This window comes from Brachionichthys hirsutus, chromosome 12 (genome assembly GCF_040956055.1).
Source record: "Brachionichthys hirsutus isolate HB-005 chromosome 12, CSIRO-AGI_Bhir_v1, whole genome shotgun sequence".
Classification (NCBI taxonomy): domain Eukaryota; kingdom Metazoa; phylum Chordata; class Actinopteri; order Lophiiformes; family Brachionichthyidae; genus Brachionichthys; species Brachionichthys hirsutus.
Window position 1 is genome coordinate 8,236,966 of NC_090908.1, and position 24,150 is coordinate 8,261,115.

Sequence of the window (24,150 nt, forward strand, 5' to 3'; positions counted from 1 at the left end):
ATACGAAAAGCTGACGCGAACACACAATGAGCCTAAAATAGACAAACAGCAGGACATCAGATCAAACCACGTGATCAAATCACGTGACCCGTGACTTTGAAAACTCGCCACTGACCCCGTGTTAGTGAAAAGAGACCAAAAGGAGCTACCATGAAGTATAGAAGAAGAAGAAGAAGAAGCTTTAAAATGAATATCTTTACCTTTTCTACATTTTTATTAATCCGTTTTTTATGAATGAATAGAGAATATGTTTAGTAGCACCAAACCAAGATGTGAAAAAAGTACAATATATACATATTATACATATTGTATTGTAGTGTCTATTTACAGCAGTAGACTTTGTCAAAGCCACAAGAGGGCGCAAGAGGACAGGACGAGCGCTGCTGTCGGAGCGAGGCACGTTCCCTCCAATCATCGTGTCTTTAATTCCACGTACAAAAAATAGTTATCAATTATTGCATTAATTGCAGCAATGCGTAGCGCACAAAAAACAAGGTTGCTATGATAATCCGAGACATCATTTAAATCTGAATAATCTGCCCTCTCTCTCTTTCCCTGATCTGGACCCCACCCCCCGCCATAAACATTTAATCTGAATCCAGACAAATTGGTGACATATAAATTCTCCACGACTATGTTTTGCTTATAATTATCACAAAATAATATTCGAAAAAATATTTCATTTAAGGGAATAAACTATTTCGGTGCACATTGGATCAATTTGATCAAACTTTTTTTTCCCACATATCTCACAAAACAAGCGGACAGACGGAGAAGAACAAATGTCGCTCGGGATGACGCGTTATAATACGCGTTATAACTGTTCATAGCTGCAGCGTTCGACATGATGGCGCGGCTGCGTCGCAGCTCCTTTATAAATACCTAAAGCAGGGCGTTTATAGAGGCCCCCCCCCCCCGGTGACGTAGCTCAGGTCGGCAAAGGCGACCTCTTCACACTGGACGTTATTTACGCACATGGTAGAATAGAATCCACGTTGCGCGTCCTGCTTCTATCGATCTCCGACCAGGGTTTGGATGAAACCACGCCCATCGTCTCCATCATCCCCGCCCCGCCCTTTCACCGAGGAGACTGAGTTTCTACCAGCCCATAATAATTGATGTTTTTCCTCGGGACGCGATGGAGGCTCCGGGACGCGCGTTCTGAGCATGATGGGGATTTAAACCTGGGCCGCAGCAAACTGCTCCGCGTCCGTCTCTGAGCGTCTCCTCCGCCGCTGCGGAGCAACAGAGGACCATGCAACACCTCCTCCATCCATGGCGAGCTGCGCTCCTCCTGAGCGTCCTGTGCCAGCCGGGACGATCGGAAAAATACGGTGAGATGAAGTTGGTGATGAGAGCAAGGTCTCAACCGGGAATCGTGTTTATGCTCCTGGAATATCTTCCATCTGTAATTGACTTTATATATTAATCCTAAATATTACAGTTACGCATGTCTCGATTGCCTCGGGGAGCTCTTTCATTCATCTTAAATTAGAGGATGGCTCCTCTGGAGATGAAAGCAAGGTCTGTTCAGGGACTTCACAGAGATTACATCTTAGTCTACTCCACAGGGATTATTCTCGTCTTCTCGAGGTCAAATGCAAACATTGAGATCCATGCATGCAACCTTATTTCAACGTTGGCATCGTGACGTTATTTATGCCCCTTTGGAAAGGAGCGGAGAAAAAATAATTTTGTTTCACACATGAAATAGCATAAATAAAAGGGAAGTAGAAACATACAGGAGGTTGGATGCCTCAGATTTTATGTATTTGTTTTTTTTTTTTTTGAAAGAAAACAAGCTACGTAAAGAAATCCCTGCATTTTAAAACCATCGCATTCCACCCGGCAGCAGGAAGGACGACACGACAAGTCGTCTGGTATTGAGCTCAAATTATTGATACTGATGGCAGCAGCAGTCGATTCGACTGGAGTGATTCTTAATGATTATGAGTACGGATGGATTCATTTACTGAACGGCTTCAGTGGGTGATCATAAATCAGTACAACAGGTGACGTCTCCCCAAAGGCTGCTTGATAAACATCCATAAAAACTCTCTGACATGTGCCGTTGGAGATTTGTGAAGCAGGAAATGAATTCAGTGAGTAATTTCTGCCTCACAACAGGAGGTGACCCCCCCCCCCCCCCCCCCATGCAGGCTGTATATACTCATAGTCATTTTAGTTTTATTTATTTCACGTCACTTCAGATTTGCCGTGTACGTGGAATTAGACAGTCTACTCTAGATAGAGTTGATTATGGATCGTATATATAGTGGACATGCCTCACAGCAAGAAGGTCGCGGGTTCGAATCCGGCTTGTGGTCTTTCTGTGAGGAGTTTGCATGTTCTCCCCGTGTCTGCGTGGGTTCTCTCTGGGTTCTCTCCGGGTTCTCCGACTTCCTCCCAACACCAAAAACATGCAGCTTAGGTCCAGGTCGTTATTGACAAGCAGAATTATCGGCTTAAATAAAGGTTAAATAAAATAAAATGTCAAGAAGCTCATTGGTGTTTCCGCAGCCTCCATGTTGTGCTGCCATATTATTACTTTGTATACAAACCTTGAAATGTATCCATAAATCAATGCTAACAGTCAAAGCAAAGTGTGTATACTTACCAATAAGCAAAGTCTTATTACAATGTTGCTGTTTCTGTATCGGTTGCCATGAAACATCATTCCACTCTGGAAGCTGTGACATTTCAGCAGCGCGGAGAGAAGCCAGTGTGCATCCATTCATCCATTCATCCATTCACGTGTTCTTTTCACGTGCATCGATCCGTCTGTTAATACTTTGATTATTCATCAGTCCTTATGTGAGTCAGTCTGTCTTCACATGAACGCTATAAAAGCTTCCTGTCTGTGCAACAAGCATTTTGTCCATTAGCAGATGCTGCTAAGCTAATAAACCCCGTGTTATATTTATTATTGGCCGAGTGAACGACCGTGAGGCTTCTTTCACTTCAATTTCATTCAACCCCGTGATGCTCTGGCGACGCCTCCGGGGTGTATCCATGCCTCTCACCCGTAGTCGGTTGGGATATGTTCCCGCAACGCCAGTGACCCGCACTGTGGATAAAACGGTGTCTTTCACTAGAAAGAAGTGGAGAAGGAATCCCTGAGAATTTTAACTCCGGATGAAATGAAGAGAAGAAAAGAGAAGAACATTCAATTTGTAAAATCAAGTTGAATCAAATCCCCAAAATATCAAAAGGCACCCTTTTTGCATGCATAGCTTTGAAAAATGTAGTTGTGAGTTTTGCCTGAAAAACCTTTCATTAGAGAGTGAGCCTAAGTTGTAACCATGGAAACAGAAACAATAATTCAAAAGATGAAAGTCCCTCAATAACCAAAAAAGTACTACTTGGTACTTGATTATTGTGTGTACAATGTTTGGTGGATACATTTTCAGATTTGAATGACGGAAATCCAGAAAAGAAGCGTGACAGACAGACGAACGTTTCCCTTTGTCCCCGCCTCGCTTCTTTCATGTTCCGCTCTTTGATTCGGCTCCCAGCCCGACAAGCTTAACATCTCCCGCATCCTTCTTTGAGACAGCCAATCAGGGTTTGATGGCTCAGAGTGGGATTTGTGCACCAAGCAGGCATATCCATGACTGTTTCGTCTGGAGCCTGTTTTAAAATAATTCACTTAACCTGCCGCAAAGTGGGAAGCAGATCTCTGGGATGATGCACCTGTTTCTAGGGCTAACAGAAAAAAAGAAATCATTACGCAATCCCATCATTCATAAAAAAATAAAGTTCGGATTTCAAAGTCATCAAAGACGTACAGGAAAGAAAATGAGACTCGCTCAAAGTGCTGCATCACTCCATCCGCTCAGCGCCTCCATTTTCACGCCTGCTGGTCGGCACAGAAAAACACACAAACGTTTTCATGTTTGCCTTTGCAAGCAAAAAAAAAAAAAGCAGAGATGAACTAGAAAGACGGACAAGCTCGGGCACATTGTGTTATATTCTATTCTCCCAGCTCCCTCCCACGTCGCGATTCGCTCTTTATTCGCCACCACAAAGTACGAAGTGGAAACGGAATGGCTGAAAGTACTAACGGCAACGCGGGGATGTGGTTAGTCACACATTCTATGAGTTTTTATAAATGATGAGTGCAGCGTAGGTTGGTTCTGACGGTGGTAGCGTGTAAATATAAAGGCCGTGTGTGTGTGTGTGTGTGTGTGTGTGTGTGTGTGTGTGTGTGTGTGCGTGTGTGTGTGTGCGTGTGTGTGTGCGTGTGTGTGTGTGTGTGCGTGTGTGTGTGTGCGCTGAGGTGACGCTCCCTTCCCTCTTACAGCTTTTACTGTGACTGCCTTTCAGCCCGCTTCTTGTCTTTCCACCTCAGGTTGCCTGTTTGAGGTGAAACTGTGCACAAGGGAACAGTTCTGCTCAGATGGTGAGTACAAGCACACGCACACACGCACACACACACACACACACGTGTCCAGAATGCATGTATACACACAAACACACAAGCATACACAATCCTCTCTCCTGAAACAAACTTTTGGTCCAGACTACTTAACCCTTTGTGCACCTCTACCTGATATTAAATCCCTGATCAGCTGCAGCGTAACACATTTCCCTTCTTTTTTCCATCCATCTCTCCCTCACCTGCCCTTCTGTCTTATCCCTCGTTTTCATCCGAGCCCCTCCTCTGCCTTGTTGTTTCCATGGCAACACTGACATCACGGCAAAGTCAAACACCCCCACAGTTGTTGTGCTAACACAAGCGATGAGTCAGACACTCATTTACGCACTTCTCTGTGGAAATTGGCCTTACGCACACACACACACACACACACACACACACACACACAGAATACTAACCACAGAATACTGAATGATGGAATGTACTTGCAGCAGGAGCAGACGCAGGGTTTAATTTATGCACATCTGTGGGGCCGAGAGGTCGCCACGGGAGACGGACACACTCAAAGGTTTCCAGTCTGAGCCGCTGAAACGAGAGCTCTGCATTTTATTTTTTTATTTCAGATTGTGGATGTTTAATATGCAGTCCACATAGAGCGTCATCGCCTCTTATCTCCATGGTTACGTCCAGGTCACATAGATGAGTTGAGATTAAGACACAAGCTGTTTGATTTCACAAAACAAAGACAATCAATAGGAAATCTCCAGACACTCCAATAATTCTAATGTAATTATAAAGCAAATATTCATTCCATAGCTTCATTACTTTTATGTTGTTGTTTTTGCAGCAGCAGCCATCTGTTTGTTGATGCACCGGGACTTTGAATAGAATACTATCAGTAATATTTTCAATGAGCGATGAGGAGACGATCCTTTACAGGAAGGAGAGGGAATGCTCCTCACAGCTTGGATTCAGAGATAAACTGAATAAAATAGTTGATATCCCTTTAAGTAATATGTAATTTACTTATTTTGGCACAAAAATTGATCAGCTTCAGTTGCTGCAATAATTTATCCGCTGCTGTATAATTAAAGGTTGATTTTGCACGCCATAATTTACACTGTTACATGTAATAATGACGTTTATTACTTTATTCCACTATTTATATCTCCAGTATATACACTGTGACACAGCCCATACTTTATTCACTTTTCGCTTCCCCTGTTCTACCTAATGCAAGCCAAAGCAATGCAGCAGTTTTCCACAGTCTGTCCATTTGGAGCAGGAATCCTACCCGGTTCATTTTCCTCCTCTGTCATATGTGGCGTTTATGTTCCCGGACCTGTTTGTGGCGGTACGTTGGGATGGGGGCGCCATGACGACACCCACTGGTTGATTCATTAGCGTTTTGCAGCATCAAGGCCAGCGTCACCATCAATCAGAGCCACCAATAACCATATTTGAACAAAAGGGTGCGGCTATTCTGACATACTCTCCAGCTTTGATACTACTTTACGTCAAAAATAACCCAGCAGCAGACATCTCAACCCCATCCTCCATTCCTCCTCCTTGTGTTCCTGCATCTCTCCATCATTTCACTACCAGAAATAAAAGCCACTGATTCTATCAGTCACCGCTCTCATTTACTGCCAGAACACAATATCCTCCTCCATCATGCCACATCCTCAGCGACGGTAATTCGATGAGGAGGAAACATGTCTCGAGGCAGCTTCTGTGCATATCTGATATCTAATGCCATCTGCTAAAATATACCCGATAGAAGAGCTGATCCAAAACTCTCGAAAACATATCAGTCATAAAACACATTAACAAGAAACTCTAATCGCCTGGGCGATGTGGAACTGTGGCTTTTTAATGCGTTGGTTCTGTCTGCGTTTCAGTGTGGAGGGTTGGGGCCGTGTGAGATTTAGCCTGTGTGGTGACTCATCGGTGCTCCTTATCAGTGTGCTCTACTTCATCGTTATTCCCAGCACATCGCAGGCTGACGATCATTTTCTTTTCAAATGTCATTTTTGCTCGGATTTCGCCATCAGAAAAACGGGGCCAGGCCTGATTGAAGTGATTTGACATTCGCACCACGATGGCTCCATAATAAAGTTTCAGATTCTCCATCAGCCCCTGAAACACATTTAAGCCAGTGTTTGTGGTCGACGGCTGCCCCCCCCGCCTCCCCCCCGCCTCCCCCCTCCCTCCTCCCTCCGACTCCTTTCTGTCTGATGCTGGAGGGATGAGCACATGCACGCCGAGGTTGAGGCCCCGAGTTCATTTTTTAAAGAGGCGTGACTTTATTTCGGCCTGATAAGCTGCATTACTTTAATGCATTGCAAATGGAAAATGTATTAGTTTGGAAGAAGAGCGATTGAAAACAGCTCAGACAAAAGAAGCAAGTACTAATATTATTGGTTATTTTTTATTCTCTTCTTGGAAGTGAGCAGCAAAGCTAAAGAAAACTTTGAGTGTGGAATGTGCTTTAATAATTCTCACTGCCGTCGGACCCTGAAATATATTTCTTAAGAACAATTGCACTGCACATAAAGAAACATTTTAAACCCTCTATTGCGGCCTTGTCCTCTCACACACTATACTTCCTATGAGGATTTTTAGATTGTTTTTTTCTCATGGCATAAAAAAAATCTTTCAACTCTATCGAAGTATCCATTTAAGCCAGCGTCCAAATGTCCAAATGAGCCAGTAGTTTAATGGAGTTCATTTTAATGCAGCATCTTGCATGCTATGGTAGAATGAGCAAATGTTGCTTGACTTTGGGTCAGCGGTCTCATGTGCCTGTCCTGATAAAGCAAGGTCAAGTTAGGAGTGTTGACATTGTGTCTCTCCGTGTGCGTCCCCTCCAGACGGGCTGTTTGGCCAGTGTCTCGGCTCCAGGCAGGACAAGGTCCAGTACCAGGTGTCCATTCCTGTTCTGAAGAGGATGCAAGAAGTCCTCAAGCAGCTCATGTTACAGGGTAATGGAATAATATCAGTCATTGCTATTGATTGCTGAAACTTCTAGAGGAGATATTTCAATAGTTTTCAGTTAAATAGAATTCTAAATCTACGTTCTCATGCGCAAAAGAACAATGTTAGCGTGTTTATACGGCATGCTTCAGGCTGGCTGTAGGACGAACTGGCACCCTGCCAGCCGGTACGGCCTCCAGCTCCTTGTATAGTCATTCTGAAGTTTGCGTTTGGTCACGTACCGAACAGAAAACCGTGGCGAGCGGAGCTCCATTACAGAGTGTGTCTCTCTGCCTCAGACGGGCCTCTGTCTCCTGTGGCTTTCATTAATGGCTCTCTTTGTGCTGGTGCAGGTCTTTCCTGGCAAGATGACATCACACAGTATATTTTGTCAAAGGAGCTGAAGAGAGTTCCCCATACCACCCAACCCTTTAAGCCCAACTCCTCTTCCTCGCACTCGTCCCAGTGAGTCCTCTCCAGTGACCGTAATGTAAAAACAGATTTTATAAAATGTGTTCAAGCAAGGAGTCACATCCATCCTTTCATGATAATCATCAGATCTCTATTTATTTCCATGTGGAATAACTTTCTGTATCCACCCCAACCTTTGTTGTTGTTGCTTTTTGTTTGTTTTTCTCGCGGTTGCCAGGTCCAAACAGCGCACAACTCAGCACCACAAGTCAGGCTCCGCCCCTCCCAGCAGGAACTATGTGGACTACATGATTGTTGAGCCTCCTCAGTCCCAACTGCACATGCAGACAGCTTCCATCGACCCGTACACATTCCACCAGGTACAGAAACGCACGCATCGCTACCCTCCAAAAGGAGGCGTGGCTACTGAGACGAGCTACAATGCTCTAATTCTTTAATTCATTCTGAATTTGTATGGAATATAGACATGAATCGATGCAATCTCTTCTCATTTCAGCATCCTCCTCCTGCACCAATGAGCGGTGCAGGAGGAGGAGGATATGCCCGCCCCTCCTCAAGGTCCCAGGCCAATCAGAGGGAGCGCGAGCGTGACAGGCAGCTGCTACAGGAAGCCCTTTCTCTCTACCTGTCGTCTGCACAGCCGTCACATCGCCACCGAGCGGCGGCTCCCGTCGCGCCTGCAGGTGCAAAACAAACATGTAGACTTGAGGCTCGTTTTATACTATCAGACACGTGATAGCCAGACTTTGCTTTGCTGAACTATGAACAGGTCAACCCTATTATGAGGACCTAGAGCTGGAGATGCCGCTCAACTATGTGGAAGACTACAACCTAGAGGAGAGACTTGGTACTGCAGCCGGGCAGCAGCGACCGCGGGCGCAGAATATAAACGTTCATCAGGATTTTGGCACTCTATCTGGAAATGGAAATAGTGAGTGTATAGAATTATTTAAAGTGGATTTACGTGATACAAGTCACACACACATCATGCGGGCAGATCCATCTCATCTCTCTGGGGATGGCGATGAGACAATGACACCCTTTGTTAGGCGGTTTGCTCCAGAGGATGTCCGGCGCCCTGCGGAGGTACGGGGTCGACCCCAGAGAGCTGAGTCAAGAGCAGGTCTACAAGCTGGCCCTCATCCTGCAGCTGCTGCAGGCCCAAGACAAAGCAGGTGCAGCCATCACCTCTCTCGCTCTCTCGCTCTCTCGCTCTCTCTCTCTGTCAGAATGTCTGATTTTATTTTTTAGGTATAAGGGAAGATTATAAAGCAATAATATTGAGCGTTTTATTTATGTGGGGGTTTTAAGGATGAAAGCTGCTGCCTGCCTTTATTTCTCACCTCTTTAAATGATTCTTTTATTTTCATTTCATTTTTGTCATGTTAGTAGAATGTAGCAAATGTATTTTAAAAGTACACGATTTATCAATAAAAACCTTTATAAATACCATAAAGCTAAATAAAGCCTGACCTTTCTCAATCAATTATCCCTCTTCACACAGATCCGGAGAAAGACCTCGTGACCCTCAAAGAGGTGCGTCAGCATCCGTTGTCGGCATCCATCCCGAGAATCCCTCGCCGTTCTTTTCACCGGCAGCGTCTTCTCTCTCGCAGATGCAGCTGTTTAAAACGGACAGCGTCTCTCGTAAACCCGAGAAGCCCGTCGCTCCTCCGCAGCCCCCTGACGCCGCTCCCGCCCCGGCCTCCGCCTCAGCGCCGGCAGCAGCAACACCTCCAGCCTCGAGCGCCAGCCTCAGCCCCCCGCAGGCGGCCCCCGCCGAAGCTGGACAGGGCCTGAAGGAGCGGGGGCCGCCGCTGGCTGAAGCCGCGGGGGCCAAGGAGGAGTACGGGTACATCGTCACCAACCAGAGGTGGAGCGCTCGATTTTAAGTGCATCGCTTTCAAAGTTTTCGCTAATTGCCACAAAGAATGTTAAAGGTGACATTTGTCTCCCCGTCCTCTAGTCCTCTGAGTTTGTACGATGGCGTGAAGCTGTTGGAGCTGCTGGCGGATAAGATCCACCTGACGACCAGCAGCTTCATCAACGTCAGGTAACACGCCCTTACCTGTGTGTGTGTGTGTGTGTGTGTGGCAGACTCGCACCTTTTTCTGTTTCACTCTGAACCATGTGTGTGTGTGTGTGTGTGTGTGTGTGTCTGCGGCTTCGTGCTGCCAGTGCGGTGGGTCCCGCGTTGACGTTCCGCATCCGTCAGAACGAACACAACACGACGGCTGCGGCGGTCGCCGCTCGAGCCGGTGAGGCTCAAGGACAGACGCACAAATATGATGTCACCGAGATTCTCCTTGCCGTCCGGCAACAAAATGCTTTTGTTGTGTGTTTTCACCACGACAGTATCTGAGAAGAACTTCCTGGAGTCTGAGACGGGCCTGAAGATCATACAGACCGGCGTGGGAGAGGTATCGATCACTGTGTTCTTATTTCAGATGCGTTTCCTGGATCAGTAGCTTTGACGATCCGTCTTATTCTCGCGGCGTCTCGCTTCGGGCAGGATTACGTCACAAGCTGCTCACTTTAGTAGCTATAAAACAGTTCCGTGCGTAAGCGTACAGATGTGGAGTCCTAAACAAGAGGTTGTGCATTTTGTATTTTGCACCTCACGTGCTCTTCTCTGATTGGCTGGAAATGTAGCGTTGACAAAATTAATAAATGACCTTGAACAAAATGAAATAATTCTCTATTCGGAAATTGCTTCCAACGTAGTGCAAAAAATAACGTAACATATGTTGGATTCTTTGTCCAGATGTTTTTTTTTTAATCTTTGGGATCATAATCAGGTTGTATTTATTTATCAGATGCCATGAAGACAAGCTGTTTAGCGGCGTTGCTGTGCTAAATGTGCGGCGCCGTGCACGACCTGGGATGAAACTGGCCGGCGTGACTCAGAAAGGCGACGTCTCATGACAATCACTATTTCACTACTTGTTGCCATGGTGTTTCATCTCCTTCACCCTCCATCCCACATCAGTGTGTGGCTCCTTGAAGCCAGACGCTATGGCAACAGCGCCAGTTGTCACCGACCTCATTATTTCGTCTTTTACGCTAACAGCGAGAGAGTCCCTGACTGCATGTAATGATTAACTTTGATTCTGGTTGGTCCGATTAAAACGTAGACTAAAAACCCATCTATTATTCATTTTGAATAATAACATTACTTAAATGTTGTATCTCGTAATTTTCTACTTTATTTTGCTCCTTATATGTTTTTTGCTTGTCTGTTATTTATTTTTTATCTACCTATCTTTTATTCTCATCACTAATTCTGTATTAACTTCTTTCTTAACCCCATCGATTCTAAAAAGGATTATAAAACAGGGCGGAGCCAAATAAACAAACAACAACGATTAATAGCAACAACAGCTATGAAGCACTGGTTATAAAAACTGTGCTAGAACTAATACGTACGTTTAAAAGATGCTCTCTGTCTTCCAGAGGACGGATGCCCGGGGTCTCCCTCAGGCGACCAGGGTTTCTGAGGGCTCCAGCGAGACAGTCGTCACTCTCGTTTCCATGGCGGTCGTAGGTGGCGTGCTGGTATTCGCCATGGCCGTAGCTTGTCTCAGGCACCACACCCAGCAAGTAGCCAATGGCAAGCTTGGCCTGGCACCAGAGGGAGGGGCAGAGACACATTTTGACTACCAGGTGAGGAGATTCAGGTCTGTGGCGTGAGAAATCCACCTGAGGTTTATCTCCATTTCATAAGGGAGTGTGATTTTTTAAGAAACCCAATTGTGTACGGTCAAAAAAAGGCATTTTACAGTTGGAGACTTGGCGCCATTACATCACTGACACAATAATACAGAATACATTCATTCAAAATATTTATCGAAGAAGAAAGACATTCTATGCAGAAGAAGAATCAATCTGGATCTGCCATTATGAAAAGTCCTCTTGTTGCTATCACTCCCTCTCTACAACCCAGGAGCTGTGTCGGCAGCACATGGCGTCCAAATCCTCGCTGTGCCGTCAGGACTGCGTCGGGGGCGGGAGCGTGGCGGGGTCCGCCGCGGCCCCCGGCGCCGGCGGTCGAAGGGGCACCGACACATCCCGCGTCAGCAGCGTCTCCTCCCAGTTCAGTGACGGCCCCCAGCACAGCCCCTCCTCCACCCACAGCTCCACCCCATCCTGGAGCGAAGAGCCCGCCCAGTCGAACATGGACATCTCGACTGGCCACATGATCCTGGTGAGGGCGCAGTCCTCTTGGTGTCTGAGCAGAGTGATGATGATGATGATGTGCGACGTCCTGCGCTCTGCTTGTGCTCCTTTCATCCCTCCGCCAGGCGTACATGGAGGATCACCTGCGCAATAAGGACAGACTCCAGAAGGAGTGGGAGGCCTTGTGTTCCTACCAGGCGGATCCCAGTTCAATCGCCGTGGCTCAGAGCCCGAGCAACGTGGACAAGAACCGGCACGCTGGATCCCTCCCCTGTTAGTTGATCAGGGCATCGCCCTGTTTGATCGCCGCTCTCCTCTCCTGTATAGACAGTGGGTGAATGTAACTAAGTACATTTACTCGGGCAGCGACTGTACTGAAGGATCGCACAGATGGGAATCTAGAGAAAGACATATAGGGGAAAGTTCAAAGTAAAGAAAGTATTCAACCTCGGTTGGCCTTCAGATGATTTGCGTTGTCTTAAAGCATCTTAAAATCAGAGGCGCCACGAGAACCGGGAACATGAAAACTTTAGTCAACGCATACACAGCAGAGGTTAATCGAGCATTTTGCTATGCTGCTGGTGAAAGTAGCGACTACGGTGATTTCTTTCATCTATTGTGTGACGTTTTCCTTTTACAGACGATCATGCTCTGGTGAAGCTGAAGTCTGAAGCAAATGCATGCAAACAAGACTACATCAATGCCAGCATCATTGTAAGTACCCCCCCAGATAGTTCAGAACATTTGCAGAGTAATGATTGCTCTTGTTAGCGGTTCGCTCTGATCCGTGAGTCCCTTTTATTCTCGCCCATAGGTCGATCACGACCCTCGCCAACCGGCTTACATCGCCACACAAGGACCTCTTGCTCACACTGTCGCCGATTTCTGGCAGGTCAGATGTTTCTGTCTTCTCCCCCCGTTTCTTCTCAGCAGCAAATTAAAAGACTGGAAGTCATTTGACCATTAATTAGTGCATAATATCTGCCTTGCTGCTTAATTGATGTGACTAATTTATGTAAGATCTAACAACCAGGCGTGCGTCTCTCTCTCTCATCCACAGATGGTGTGGGAGAACGGCTGCACGGTGATCGTGATGATGACAGCTCTGGTGGAAGATGGAGAGAAGCAGAGTGAGAGATACTGGCCTGATGAGGGTTCATCGCTCTACCACATCTATGAGGTTCGTTTCCACCTCAATCACTCACGCCACTCTCTTTCTGCCCTGCAGCAAAAATGCAGAATATATGAAATATTAATGAATTCAAATTGCTAATTCATTTAGAATTCTAAATACAGTATATAAATGTATTGAATGCAAAAGAAAAAAAAAAAAACTAGAAAGTAAATTCAAAGCCACGTAAAAATAAAACTTTGGTCCACTTCTCTTCCTGCTACGTCACATTGAACGCCAGTTTTCTGTTTTGACTGTGAGCTGGTGTGAAACGACAAAGCCATTGTGCACTAGCATCGGTGAACATTGCACGGACCGGCAGTGAATGCATCACCATTTACAGCCGACTTGAAACAGATGCCAAAGCTTGATTATTCCATTTAAAATTATTTTTCCATTTTGTATGACGATCCACGGATCTGTCTTCCCCTAGTGTCCAAACAAGGTCACTGCACATTACCTCACATTTATCACAGAACACAGATATAGTACCTGTGTTGTATATGCTGAACAGTCCATGTACAGGATATGTGCAAAGTAAAATATGGGCTCTCTTGCAGCTCCTAAATCGAAGTTGAATTGTCTGTTTTTTGGCTTTTATAAAAGGTTTTCTTCCAGTTCGTCCTTTCTTGTCCACATCAGTCAACGCTCTGTCTCCTCCCCCCCCCAGGTGAACCTGGTTTCGGAGCACATCTGGTGCAAGGACTTCCTGGTGCGTAGCTTCTACCTGAAGAACGTCCAGACGCAGGAAACCAGAACCTTGACCCAGTTTCACCTGCTGAGCTGGCCGGCCGACGGCATCCCCACCTCCACCCGTCCGCTGCTCGACTTCCGCAGGTAAAAAAAAAAACACACGTATGTGCCCTCACACGTATTCCACATGTGTGGCATTGGTTTAAAGAGGGGCAAAAAGAACCATGTCCATCATGGAACACAAATAGGAGCAGACGTGGTGCAGCGTGGGCAGAGTTGTGATGACTCACTGCTACACCAACCAATCAAAAGCCTTAAATCGTCAACATTTTTGTTTTCGCTTTGTCCGAGCTTCCCTGTTATTATGCATGGTGTGAAATCAGATAAAACCTCAATGCTGTGCATTTCATACCTCTTCCATCATCTTAGCTCTCTCTCTCTCTCTCTCTCTCTCTCTCTCTCTCTCTCTCTCCCAGTGTGCAGCTTCATAGGTTTGTATTTTTAACATCTCCCAGTGTCATTTTTGTGGTTTGCAGCTAGTACTCTGGCTCCAGTTGCATAGTCACAAAAATGAGCATTGGCAGGTGTGACTGGCTACTGCAGGAGGGACAGCGACTCTGTGTCGTCCTCGTCACCCTCTCGCTGTCTTCCCACCGCGCTGCGCTGATTCTGTCTCCTCCCGTCACGACATTCTCACCGTCCGTCAAATGTGTCTTTCCAGTCTTCATTCTTTTTCCATCGCGTTCTGCTTTCCTCTCACTGCTTTTAATGAACGCACAACCGATAAGACGCCGAGCCTGATCTGGAGACACGCTAGTAGTTGTGTCGCACGCCTTTATTTTCTCATTACAGGTAGTAGTCGACTTACGACGTGTTTTTTAACGACATACCGGAAAGCGAGTGTTCGACAGCTTCTGCGGTCTCACTCGCGAACTCTACCGAGGGGAAATTACCTCTCTCATTGATAGTATCATTTACAGCGTGATATACTTCCGGTATTTGAACATGGGCCGACTTATGACCGATCCCTCGGAGGGCCAGCTGTGATTGGTTGGGCTCTGTCTTTCCCTGCTACACCTGTGAAGTGCCTTGAGATAACTTTCTGTTGTGATCCGGCGCTATAGAAATACAAACAAATGGAACTGTAAAGCGATGACGACCTGTGGTTATGTCAGAGACTCTGCAGATGAGCTTAGTCACAATCTGTGATGAATCATTTATAATGGGGGCCTGTCTTCTGTTCTGTGTTCCTTCCTTTCTCTGCTTCCCCCTTTTCCTGCTTTTCAGGAAGGTGAATAAATGCTACAGAGGTCGTTCCTGTCCGATCATTGTTCACTGCAGGTAAAAAAAAACAAAAAAACTATTTCTGTCAAACACCATGAGTGAACCCAGATGGTGACCAGTTTTGTGTTTTCGTAGCAGAGTCAGGTAAAACGTTTAGAGTCTGTTGTCCCTCTTTAATAGTGACGGCACAAGCAGGACTGGAACGTACATCCTCATTGACATGGTGCTGAACCGCATGGCCAAAGGTGACACACACACACACACACACATAGGATACCAGTTTACCTTTGACAGGTGAACTGTCCATATCCACAATCAAATCATATCTAACTTTTTTTTCCCCCATAATTTTATTTTGCCATTTGAAGCTATCATAAATGAATTGACAGAAGGAGGAAGCAGGGGTCGTTGTATTTGTTTAACATTACACACAGATAAATTAAATTAAGAGGCATGAAGTGAATCTTTCCTTATAAATAAGGATTTTTTTTTCTATTTGGTTCAGTTGCTGAATTAATAACACTTTATGGGTTAAAGAAAAGAGCATTTCAATAAATTCATGTTTTCTTTCGCTGTCCATTTGAAAGTTGAGACTTTTTTTAAGGTCAGAACTGGATCAGAACCTCTCACACACACACACACACACACACACACACACAGCAGTGAGTCCGCCGTCAGTAATCCTGTTTGCTTTGTTGTCAGGCGTGAAGGAGATCGACATCGCCGCCTCCCTGGAGCACATCAGAGACCAGCGGCCCGGCTTGGTCCGCACCAAGGTACCGTCAGTCTAGAGGTGGAAGCCCGTCAGTGTCCACCTCTTCCTTCTGTCCCACCTCCATCTCTCCCTCTCACACCATTTACTCATCTTCCTCTCTCTCTCTCTGTGATTAGGACCAGTTTGAGTTTGCGCTAACGGCAGTAGCAGAGGAGGTGAACGCCATCTTGAAAGCCCTGCCGCAGTGAGCGAAGACCTACGGCGCCATACAGAAATGAATCCTCCCTTATGATGCAGTCGTTTAGCGTACGTCTAACCATCGCTGTAAATACACTCGGAGCAGTGCCTGCTCTTGTTTGCAGCATGCAGTGTTTCACAATTCTACGCAGTTTTAAAGCATTTTGGAACTTCGTTTTATTTAAAGTTCATTCAACATTTTTTGCAGTGTAAATATGAGCAGAAGCTCCATTTTGCAACATCATGGTAGAAATTGAACGCTGGTTTCTGCCGATTTAAACAAGGCCAACAAATGGAAGCCCCAAAGAGCGGGAACTTATCCTGCGCTCGTGTGAACGCAAATGAAATGTCCAGGTTAACTTTGGATTCCTGGAAAATAAAGACTTTAAGTGAGCCATTATTTTGGGGTTTACGTGACTCCATGTTTTCTTCATCCACCTTTTTTTTTTTTACTGGACATGGTGACCCAAAATATTCAAACACCCACAGATATTGATCAAGGTAATTTACTACTGAGTGTTCCAGTTCCATCAAAGGCATTTCACCTCCCATCCAAGAGGCTTCTTCAGTCCTGAGAGACGGGCCGAGACTTTAGATACTCGTTGGAGCGGAACGCCTTGAAACGTCTTCGATCGACCTTGAACGAGACGACTGAGAACCTCCACGGACATTACCACTGAGTGGTTGTGTGGCGTTTCTGTGTATGTTGTACGCTACCGTCTAGTGTGTGTAGATTTCTGCCGCGGCTTTATCTTGACATGATTGTTTGCTTTCAGGGCCGGTGCTTTGGTAACGGATGATGTACAAAGTACACACTGCAGTCCCTCCCTCGCTGTCCCTGCACACAAAGTACATTGTCTGGGTTGTTTGATCATCTTTAAGTGTGCGGTCTTGTGATTTGTGTAAATAGTTCACCCTGATTATTGATTATTTCATGTAGCAAACAGATAGAAAATACCTATAAAAATGTATTTTTGACTTGTGAACTGAATAAAATTGTGATGTGATGCAGCAAAACAAAAAAAAAACCTTTGTGTTTTGGTTTATGCTTAAATGCAATGGCGCGTTTTTAAGTGTCACTCAACAGGTAGGAGCCAGGCAGACACAAGTGCATCATGGGGAAATGACCTTTGACCTGAAACAGCAGATTTACAAGGATGTCACTCTTTAACTAAACACTGTAGCATCACGTGTTTTAAAACAGCGGGACATTATCATATGATCTCAACTGATTGGGTTTTTGGGTCAGAGAGGGGTTGGCTGACAGGGGGGGCTACAGGGGTCACACCGGTTCTTTACCTGGGGCAGGTTGGGCCACAGCAGCAAGAACCAATCAGGTTAGCTTGTGAAGGCATCGATGTCCGAGTCTGCAACAGGAAGCGGAGTGGGACAAAATAACTCCCAATAACACTACAATGAACTTGAGATTTTACGAAACAATTTCTTCACTTTTGATGCCACAATAGGATCTTTATGTCGTTTATTAATGTCTAATTAAAGCAGAAGAGATGATCAAATATTTGTTTGTTGACTGACTAGCCGAACATTTCACTGCTTGCATGCAGGCAGAGGGGAAAGCAGCAGCAGTCCATGGGGTCGCATTGATTTGGAGAACATACTGATGTGTGAATATAATTCATACTTCATTAAAATGGGAGAATGATTGTAGCTTATCTTTTACTAATAAAATGAATCATTAATACTAGTTGTGTTGGCAAGTATAATGCTGGAGTAAAACAAAATCAGGGACAAGCAAAATAATTCATATTTGTTACAAATATCTGAATAAAAAACTGCAGTATTCGCCTTTTATTTCTCATCCCCCCCTTAACATGGAACAGTTCATCAATTTCTTTTTTTTTTTTAATAGTGTTTGGGATTCAACTTCAAACAAAAACATGCTCAAACGTCATGATGCAAAATCATAAGCAAGGCAGGTTCCTCAGTTTGGGATGCATTTAATAATGAGTTCAGTTCTTAATGGGATTTTATTTCAGGTCAGAATTAAAAAGCAGTGCTGTTGATGGAGGGGTTAAGAAGTTGCCTTGTAGTAATAGCATGTGTACGAAGAAACAAAGCAGAGGCAAATGGTAGTGGGGGGGGGGGGGGGGGGCAGCACCCGGCCCCAGTCAATTCAAGCTCAATTCTCCTCTGGACAATGATCTGCAAAGATGGTGCTGAAAGGCAAGGATGATAAATCCCCCAAAAAACGCATTCAGCTTGGTGACTAAAGTACATTTACTTAGCTGACATAGGCACATGGTAGTAACATCGGAGTACAGCAGTGAAAACATTTGTAGTGAAACTCTTTCAGCGTAAACATGGCCGTGTTATTGCAGCCCTGCGGCAGTATTAGCACTGGTTTGTGTGTATTCACGAGGTATTTACATTTGCAAAGCGTGAGCTTCACATTCCACTGATCCAAACACACACACACACACACTCAGTAACACTGCCCTTATAAGGACTCCAAAATCCACTCTAAAGCCTGCTTTCACCGCCACTAGAGGGCGCAGTGGAGCTCTGGCACCTTCAAGCCTAATCTGGCGGTTTGGAACAAAAAAAAAAAAAAAACTATCCTGCAGTCGACACTGAGCGAAACTCCCCTTTGGTTCTTTGTGTTACGTCATTATTCTCTGCGGTGTTTCTATAACATGTTCATATGTAAAATATCCTACGTTGAATGTATTGATCTGTATTGATCAATGAATTTTAAAACGCTTTTCTTTTTAGGGCGTGTTCACCCTGCAGGAAAGCTTTGTGATTCGCTGGGACACCGTTAGTCAGCCAGTCACATCACATTACAGTCAGGCTTGTTGGCACAATGCTGAGGTCAGTGGTAAAGAATAAGGCAGTCAAAACACACACACACACACACTGCATTAGCCGACTACGCAGCCGCACTTGTTTTTCTTTTTCGTGCTGCTGGAAGTTGCGGATGACTCAGGAGAGAAGCTTTCATTCCCCTCCGCTTCCCCTCGGCCTCCAGGCCCCGAGTCTCCTTTAGGCTTCCTCTCCTCATCGCCCCCCCCAGCGACTATCTTCCCACTATCGGCTGCAGACATGTTTGTAGTCTGAACATCCCTTCCCTGACGGCCACCACTTGCATCGCTCTTGGCTCCGACCCCGTCCCCAGCACCTGAGAAGAAGTTATTCACAGCCGCTCTCTGCTGGGCCTCTGACAGACTAAACGCCAAAGCCGCCTGTAGATCTTCATCGTCTTCATCGTCTCCATCATCGCTGCCGTCGCTGCTTCCCTCAGGCTCGTGGTTGAAGAAGGCAAACGATTGATTTGTGCCCGTAGAGGTCACGCCACATGTGCCGGACTCAAGTGGGGTCCGATGGAACTGTGACTCCCTTCGGCTCAGCTCCAGCGCGAGGGCCAAATCATCCTCCACACCTAGAAATGACACGACACGAGGAACCATGAGGCAACACGACGCAATATGAGGCAACATGAGGCACCATGAGGCAACATGAGGCACCACGATGCACCATGAGGCAACACGAGGTAATATGAGGCACCACGAGGCACCATGAAGCACCATGAGGCAACATGAGGCACCACGAGGCACCATGAGGCAACATGAGGCAACATGAGGCATCATGAAGCACCATGAGGCACCATGAGGCAACATGAGGCATCATGAAGCACCATTAGGCACCATGAGGCACCATGAGGCACCATGAGGCAACATGAGGCAACATGAGGCATCATGAGGCAACATGAAGCACCATGAGGCACCATGAGGCACCATGAGGCACCATGAGGCACCACGAGGCAACATGAGGCATCATGAAGCACCATGAGGCACCATGAGGCACCATGAGGCAACATGAGGCATCATGAAGCACCATGAAGCACCATGAGGCAACATGAGGCAACATGAGGCATCATGAAGCACCATGAGGCAACATGAGGCAACATGAGGCATCATGAAGCACCATGAGGCAACATGAGGCAACATGAGGCATCATGAAGCACCATGAGGCAACATGAAGCACCATGAAGCACCATGAAGCACCATGAGGCAACATGAGGCACCATGCGCACAGACTAGGTGGATCTATTGCATGAATCTTGCTTGTGCTGAAAATGTCGGTGAATTTACAGGATTCGGGTAAAGCTACGGATCTCGTTTGTGTAATTCCAATCGTGGAATGAACTGTTCAAGGTTTGCTGGTGAAGGGGAAGGCAAGTATCGCATAAAATGTCCCCAGTGTGTGGGTCTCACCATTAATCAGGACTTTCTGTAACACCCCGTCCTCCTCTATCTCTGTTCTTTCCTGCCCGTTTTCCTTTGTCCTGTAGGAATGACAGATGCGTGGCAATATTTAAATGTTTCTGTCCGTTTGCGTAGTCAAATGAATAAATTATTCAGATACAGATGGTCCTCACCTAACGACGACTCGGAGTGACGACGGGCTTTCGGAAATTTTAAAGTAAGTGTTTTTGCGACGAGTCATCGCTGTTGCGACAATCGGAATGCACTGGCTGCGGCGTTGTGGGTTAATACGCACACATGTGCAGTGTAAATGTATGCAAATAGAATAACATTTTTACCACGCAAAATGTTGGAAAGTCGGGTCTCATGATCTACTTGGAGCCTATCCCAGCAGTCTATGGGCGAGAGGCGGGGCACACCCCGGACAAGGCGCCAGTTCATCACAGGCGCCACACACAGACAGAGTAATTCACACACGCTCATCTACGGACAATTTAGCGTAAACAATTCACCTAATTTGCATGTTTTTGGTGGCGGGAGGAAGCCGGAGAACCCGGAGTTCTCCCGCGCAGGCACGGGGAGAACATGCAAACTCCTCACAGAAAGGCCCCAAGTTAGATTTGAACCTCTGACCTTTCTTGCTGTGAGGCAACAGCGCTACTCGCTGCACCACCATGCAACATTTAAATACAGTAATGTGAGATTGTGCAGTTACTCAGAGGGAAAATGGCACCATCTGATGAGCGATGTGGCGGCGAAGATTCTGCAGCTGCACTCAAAATTCAGGGAGGGAGAGAATCAAATCGATATTTCTGGGGTCGGAACGACATACTTTTTGGTAATGGTGCGTTTCCCATTTACGATGCGAGTGGATGTAGACACGGATGTGAATTTGTTTGAACCTCCACTCATGCTGTTCATCCCATCCAGACCCCCGAAGGAAGAGGAGAAGGAGGTAAAGTCAGCTGAAAGGAGGACAAGGAAAGAGGGGAATCAGTGTCAATGTATTATTTCAGAAACTCCGTTCACAGAGAGAAAAGTGACCCTTTTGTCTTCCACAAAACACACAGGATGATCTGCCATGTTGCTCCTCGTCACTCCTTAACCGGAATGCTGCTTAAACGGTTTACCTCTTCCTGAAGGAAACGAAAAGAAAGCGCCAGGTCCGGTGTGAGAAGGTGAGCTTTCAAAGGAGGTGAAGTTACCTGGAGGAAAAAAGAGAGAGTCCTCTGTTGGGGTACCAGCACAGTACAGCCCACACATGTACTGCGTATAACTTACCTAAGAGGTTATTAATGGGAATCTGACTGAAAAAGAACTCGTTGAACACATCCATCGGGCTGCGGAAGCTGAAACCTGGGAAATCTGATGAAAGGTCTGGACTGGGGAAACCTGTGGGGTTAAAATCGTCAGAACCAGGTGGAGAAAAAGTGCGAGAAGAAAACATATTAGGGGCAAAAGAAAAAATGCACAATATAATATCTGAGAGAAGGTTTTTTATTTACCTCTATCTTGCATTCTGTCATTTCCACGGCTGTCATACTCGTCACGCTTACTCTCTGCAACAGAAGAACAGGCTTCTATTTAGATGGAACAAAAAAAAAAAAGCCTGAAACACCAAACGTCCATGTAGTAAAGGTTGATTCAAGAGAGAATTCCTCTCTGAGGAGGCTGACATCATCACACAGAGGAGTCTACAACAGGCGGACTTACTGTCCGAGAGGACCTCATAGGCCTCGGATATGTCTTTGAACTTTCTCTCCGACTCCTCCTTGTTGTCTTGATTTTTGTCTGGGTGCCATTTCAGTGCCATCTTCCTGTACCTGACCACATGCCACAAAAACACTCACTCCAATATAAAATAAATAAGCATGCATAGCTAAAGATGCGCACTGCGCTGTGAAAAGCCAAACACCGATAGAAGATACTCACGCCTTCTTGATGTCATCCAGAGAAGCTGTCCCAGGCACTCCCAGGATGTCATAGTAATCCACCATGGTGCTCCTCCTCCTCACTCCTCATCAAAGTGCCCCCCTGTTAAGAATATATCCAGTAAATATGACCTGGTGTTATTTCCTAAATTTCAAAACCGTATAAAGAAAATAGTCTGTTTCCATTTTAATAATTAATACTTTACTAATTCCATTTGCAGATCAGTGGCCATATAAGAAGTGAGTCATTGCAATTGTTTTATTTAGCTACCTATATATAAGTAATCATAAATAAACTCAAAGAAATGTTTGTCCTTTGTTTTCTCATATTGAAACAGCCGATAAACACAGGTTTATTTAATTGAAATAAAATTGTATAAAAGTTAATTGACAACTTACACTCCTATTGTGACTCAACCTACTTCGACTATTTACGTATGTTGTCCTGGCAAAATCTGTCATCTTTAAATTAATACCCACCCGGGTGTATTAATTTAAAGCTTAAAGTCCTGCTGATTTTTTATTTTATTTTTTCCCTGTTGTTTCATGTGAATTCACTTTAGCTTGTAGAGAAGCGCGACTGAAATAAATGTATGAAGTAATTGTTACTGACGTTAAAGAAGTCCTGGTGGATTTAAGTCTTGTTTCTCTTCATTCATTCAGGAGAGATAGTTTTACCGATGAGTCAGCAGAAATCAGGGAAGCGATGAGTCATGGATTGCTATTTAGATAGACGAGAATCAATGCTGTGATGAAAGCCTCCCATCTATGGGCATAATGTGGGGGAAATATGGTCTGAGAGCGTTTTCACACCGATTCACGCAAACACAAATCAGTTTCTTACACTGATCTTGTGAACTCGTGATTATTAAAAAAAAAAATGTTTTAAACATTAAACGAACTTTTTCGAATGAAAGCTTACGTTTAAGTCGAAAAACGGAGTGAAACCGACTTTTAATGCGAACAAATTAAATGAGGTGGATTTATTTTTCTTTTCTTTTTTTAACTAATATATTTTCCGTGTACAGTATAGTATTATTGCCATTTATGTCGTCACAGCGTCTGATCACAGGATGGCAGAGGCCTGCTGAAACATCACGTGACCGCGAAGGCGGCGCCGACATTACGTAAACACGCTCAATGCTGCAGCTTTAATAGCGTTATTTGGCATTTTCTTTACGCGATATTTCTTAATATCGTCAAGTCGGACATCTTTTTTTATGCTGCGGATGCTAGCTGTGGTTAGCAGTAATTTGCCAGCATTAATTAAAGCTTACCGTTACCATTATTAAAGACTTACCGTAAATGTTTCGGCTAAATCCGTCCAGGTTCGGGCCCGTATGAATTAGTTATGAGCCCACGGAACGCACGCCAGTCCCCCTTTTTCTCCGTGACGGACTCCTCCCCACTCTGCTCGAGTACTTTCCAACTTCGCAAAATGTCTGCAGTCAGTGCGGTCCGCTCCACTCCACTCCACTCCACGCTGGCCATCGGGAAAACGAGATGACGTCACCGTGAGCGTCGAGAACACCCCTGTTTGTCGTGTGGTCTCACCCAACAAAATAGATCAGTGATCCTTGGGGAGGCCATTCTGTTGCTACTTTAAATATTCTAATGAGCACGTGGAGAAGAGTTTAATTATGGGTCACGTGGTCTTTGGCTTTCTACAACTTACAGGATATCGGTCATTCAAGGACCCATAAATTAACATGCTGCAAAATGTATCCCCACCTGACAAGAATTTTGACACAAAATAAGTATTTTATTATACATTTTTGCTTTTGTGACCCTTACTAGTCATGGCTTACACTGATATAAGAACATTAGCCATACTCATCCGTGCTTCTGAGCCTTCTGGCCTTGCATTCAGGGATGGTGCCGGGGCCATTAAGCACAAACGCACCTCCCAGCGTTCACCGTCTGAGCCTACC

The 24,150-nt window shown here is 45.4% G+C and overlaps 2 protein-coding genes across 3 annotated transcripts; one reads left to right on the forward strand and one right to left on the reverse strand.

Moving 5' to 3' along the window:
• Positions 1-1,255: 1,255 nt before the first annotated feature.
• On the forward strand, positions 1,256-16,109 carry ptprna (protein tyrosine phosphatase receptor type Na). The gene is made up of 23 exons (XM_068746241.1): positions 1,256-1,334; positions 4,352-4,402; positions 7,252-7,362; positions 7,708-7,819; positions 8,004-8,145; positions 8,283-8,469; positions 8,556-8,717; positions 8,836-8,961; positions 9,291-9,322; positions 9,403-9,659; positions 9,753-9,839; positions 9,965-10,044; positions 10,142-10,206; positions 11,240-11,449; positions 11,730-11,990; positions 12,088-12,235; positions 12,603-12,676; positions 12,777-12,854; positions 13,023-13,142; positions 13,804-13,970; positions 15,114-15,167; positions 15,291-15,355; positions 15,813-16,109. The coding sequence occupies exons 1-23, from the start codon at positions 1,256-1,258 to the stop codon at positions 15,899-15,901; spliced, it is 2,757 nt and encodes a 918-aa protein (XP_068602342.1). The 3' UTR covers positions 15,902-16,109.
• A 105-nt stretch (positions 16,110-16,214) lies between these two features.
• dnajb2 (DnaJ heat shock protein family (Hsp40) member B2) lies at positions 16,215-23,685 on the reverse strand. Of its 2 annotated transcripts, none has more exons than XM_068746244.1 (11): positions 23,520-23,685; positions 22,221-22,322; positions 22,002-22,111; positions 21,794-21,847; positions 21,570-21,680; positions 21,419-21,493; positions 21,121-21,253; positions 20,298-20,368; positions 19,202-19,462; positions 17,362-17,429; positions 16,215-17,197 (listed from the first exon to the last, which is right to left on the reverse strand). In XM_068746244.1, the coding sequence occupies exons 2-10, from the start codon at positions 22,283-22,285 to the stop codon at positions 17,401-17,403; spliced, it is 909 nt and encodes a 302-aa protein (XP_068602345.1). In that variant the 5' UTR covers positions 22,286-22,322; positions 23,520-23,685; the 3' UTR covers positions 16,215-17,197; positions 17,362-17,400. The 2 variants fall into 2 exon arrangements, with proteins under 2 accessions (XP_068602345.1, XP_068602344.1); XM_068746243.1 differs by having other exon boundaries at positions 18,967-19,462.
• Between the last annotated feature and the right edge of the window lie 465 nt (positions 23,686-24,150).